The sequence below is a fragment of the Gigantopelta aegis genome, chromosome 5 (assembly GCF_016097555.1).
Source record: "Gigantopelta aegis isolate Gae_Host chromosome 5, Gae_host_genome, whole genome shotgun sequence".
Taxonomy (NCBI): Eukaryota; Metazoa; Mollusca; class Gastropoda; order Neomphalida; family Peltospiridae; genus Gigantopelta; species Gigantopelta aegis.
The window spans coordinates 32,731,202-32,735,000 of NC_054703.1; the positions used below are offsets into that span (position 1 = coordinate 32,731,202).

Sequence of the window (3,799 nt, forward strand, 5' to 3'; positions counted from 1 at the left end):
TCATGAGCAACTCTCATCACTTTGACTCTTAACTTCGTTGGTACTACAAGTTGATCAAATAACTTTCCATGTTCAACATTAGGTGACTGCGACTTTCTTTTAAGCAATTCATTTTCAATTACAAATTTTGAAAAGTTTATCCCTTTTAGCGTTTCTTCCCCTGCTTCTGCTAATTTAAATAATTTTTCCAAACCTTCATCTTTTCGCTGCTCAGCTCGGATCTGTTCAGGATTCACTCCTTCAATCTGTATTGTTGGTGTAATCAATGGCTGCATTTTCTGATTTCTCTCCTCTTCACTTGGGCTCTTGTCTCCATGATTCCTATTGTCTGTGCTATATCTCTCTTCGTGGCATCTTTAGCTCCTATCACGTTTCCAATGACAATATCATATATGGGATTATCTAAAACCATAGCTCTGACTTTCCCTGTGTAATAAGGCGTTTTGATGTAAGTCTCACACCATGGGGCTTCTTTCACCTCGCCATCTAAAGTCACATAACTACCTATCTCTCCTGTCATGTCATTCTCAGGTACTAAACACTTCCTGATCACTACTGTGGAACATCCTGTATCTCTAATGATGGTAGTATCTTTTCCTAAGTTTGTCCCTACAAACACATTCATATTGCTATCGTCTCTTTCCACTAATCTGTTTTTCTTCATTGAAACCATACATGCAATAACCTCTTTATCACGTATCTCTCTTGTCGATTTGTTCCTATTTGGACATTCTCTGGCTATATGACCCTTTTTATCACAAACAAAACACTTGGGTGCCCATGGCCGATGAGATTCACTACATCTGTGTGAATTAGTGTGTGAATTATAGTTGTTTGAAAAGTTCTTACCCGGTATTCGTCCTCTTTCTCCTCCTACATACTGTCTCCGGTCTCTTTCTTCCTGTTTTATGCTGTGGACTGCTCCTTTTCTGGCTTCTACAAATGTCTCTGCTAAACTCGCCATTTTATCTGCGCTCTCTGGTGTTCTCTCTTTTAAATACAATGTTAATTCAGTACTTGCAGAATTCAAAAGCTGTTCCCTCAATAATAAATCTAACAATCCTTCAAAATCTTGATTAATTCCACTCATTTTAATCCACCTATGTACATAACCTGTCATTCTACTCAGAAACTGTGTGTATGTTTCTCCTACTTCTACTTTCGCTGTTCTGAACTTCTGTCTAAATCCTTCCTGCGTCAAATCGTATCTATGTAACAGAGCATTCTTTAGTTTATCATAATCCATCGCATCTTCGCTATTTAGCCTTACATATACATCTCTAGCTTTACCTGTCAATAAGGTTCCTAAGTGAATTGCCCAATCCTTCTGTGGTGACTTCTGAGCTATGGACATCCTTTCAAAGCTTGTCAAGTAAGCATCCATGTCATCTCTACCATCTTGAAATACATTCATTTTCAATTTAACTTTCTGAACACTTACATCATTTGATTTCAACAAACCTGCTCGGTTACCTGTCTCCATTTCCAGCTTAGTTAATTCAAACTGTCTTTCTCGTTCTCGCTCCTCTCTTTCACTTGCCCACTGCCTCTCCTTGATTTCTGCCAACTCTCTAGCAACATCTCTTTCCCTTAACTCTTTGGCGGCATTTCCAGTTCTTTCCTGCTTCTCTCCCTTAACTCTTTGGCTTGCTTCCGCTAGTTCTTTCTTCCTTAACTCTTTGGCGGCTTCCATTTCTGCTAGTTCTTTGGCTGCTTCTCTTTCCTTTAATCGATCTTCCCTTTCTAATCTCTTTAGTTCCTTCAATTCTTCCATCTGCTCTTTAACAAATTTCTGCAGCTCTGCTTTCTCCAGGCCTAAGGTTTTTCCTACCTCCATAAATTTCTCAAACTCCATACTGACTACAAAAATAAATACACAAAGTGATAACACAACTATACTTACCTTCATTAGTTATTATGCTAATACTACAATACTAATATACATACCTATTTACAAATAACCCCATCAGTCATCACTGTTCCTAAACAATAAAGTTATACTTACCATATACTTACCCTCCATAAGTTACCATAACACAATAAACGCTCACATATCAATGGTATAGATAATTGTGTATCCCGTTTTCACATTGCACCATCTATCCCACACATCTACAGTACTTATTGTAAATTATAAACAAATATATATATGAGTACAAACACATTTATCTTTGCTTCCTTTAGCACCAATCACGTGATATAATAATGACAATAAACTTGTCGAATGTTTTTCAGTTGCCCTGCATCTCCACCAAAATTGTCACAAGTGATTGAATAACTAAAAGAAACAACACTAATCCAAATAAATTATATTACATTTATTTACAGCACACAAATAACAATCACATTCATTCTCCACTCCTACTTACTAACCCTAATTATATCCCTCTCACATACCACTAATCACCAGCACTCCCTCAACACTCACACTTCTCATATATAATAAACATACATTATCACCACTTTACACATAATTTCATATAAAAATATCACGTATCACAACACACAAAATAATATACTAAAACCACACAGTTCAATATAAAATGTTTCAGTTCATACCACAATCCTTATGATTCACTTCCTCGTGATCAACTTTTATATACATATATTGTTCTAACTAAATTATGTACTAACATTAGTTAGCACCCTCCATTTCAGATCAGCTCTAAATACTACAGCCATATTTACACAATATGTTTCTGCTGCACAATAACAATACACTTGTTATTCACCGAGATGCTGCACGATAACAATACACTTGTTATTCACCACCACAACATCATGGCTAATAAGTAGCCCACATGTGGAACTTCAATTTCCACTTCAGCTGTACCCAACTTCCATGAATTAACATCAACGTCAGTTTCCTCGTCCCTTCTTCACATAATTCCGCAGCCCAATCACCTGGTCAAACTCTAACATTGCCCCTCGCTGCTCATCCCGTTGTTGGTCTCAACAGATACCACACAAGCTGCTGTAAACAATATACACTCCATTACTATCATGCAAAACCTCAATATTAAATACCCTTCATACATCAATCATTTTCATCATTTCACACATGTCCACATTATACAGGTTTCACAACGTATACGTTAATAACACGTACAACTTACTTCATGTGCATAATTCAATTCACATTATATATTTAATAAACACATAAATACATATAGCAAACAATTTCATTACTTTACACAATGTCCGCATTTCACAAGTTACACTGAGCATTTGCTAAATATATACATTTAATATAGCAAACTAAATACAGACCAAAATAACATTCAAATGTCACACCTCTGTAACACAATACATGTGTAAAATATTTAATTTACTTACGGTTAAACAATAACCCGAACTTCCACAAAGTCTCTTACACTTCTACCAAGTCTTTCCCAAACTGAATGTTCAATGATTCTCTCTCAGCGATTAATGACAAATCATCCACTCAATAGCCCAGTTCCACACTATATTCACCCAGTCAGCTTATCACTCATCTATCACTCACCCATACCACAAGCTACAATAATACAAATTGCTACCTTGCTAATTAAAGACAGCTTCAGGTGTGAGATACAAGCTATGACTCATACTTCATGCTTCTCTCATTCGTATAAATTAAAATACCGTATAAATGATAATTTTTTTTATAAAATATATAACCACATATTCTCTTTCATACAATTAAAATCAGATTACCCTTGACTTGTGACAACTGATAACCTCATCCACTCCAATTTCATGGCTCACACACGTATCAGACAAATCACAAATATCCTCTGGGTCTCGTGCTAACCTACTG

At 36.1% G+C, this 3,799-nt stretch overlaps 1 protein-coding gene and 1 long non-coding RNA gene across 2 annotated transcripts; both read right to left on the reverse strand.

Annotated features, from left to right (window-relative positions):
* Positions 1-262: 262 nt before the first annotated feature.
* Positions 263-1,855, reverse strand: LOC121373105. The gene has a single exon (XM_041499553.1). It carries the CDS (start codon positions 1,853-1,855, stop codon positions 263-265), a length of 1,593 nt encoding a protein of 530 aa, XP_041355487.1.
* A 448-nt stretch (positions 1,856-2,303) lies between these two features.
* Positions 2,304-3,552, reverse strand: LOC121373641. Its single transcript, XR_005958108.1, has 2 exons — positions 3,337-3,552; positions 2,304-2,974 (listed from the first exon to the last, which is right to left on the reverse strand). It is a non-coding gene; the product is annotated as an uncharacterized LOC121373641 (long non-coding RNA).
* Between the last annotated feature and the right edge of the window lie 247 nt (positions 3,553-3,799).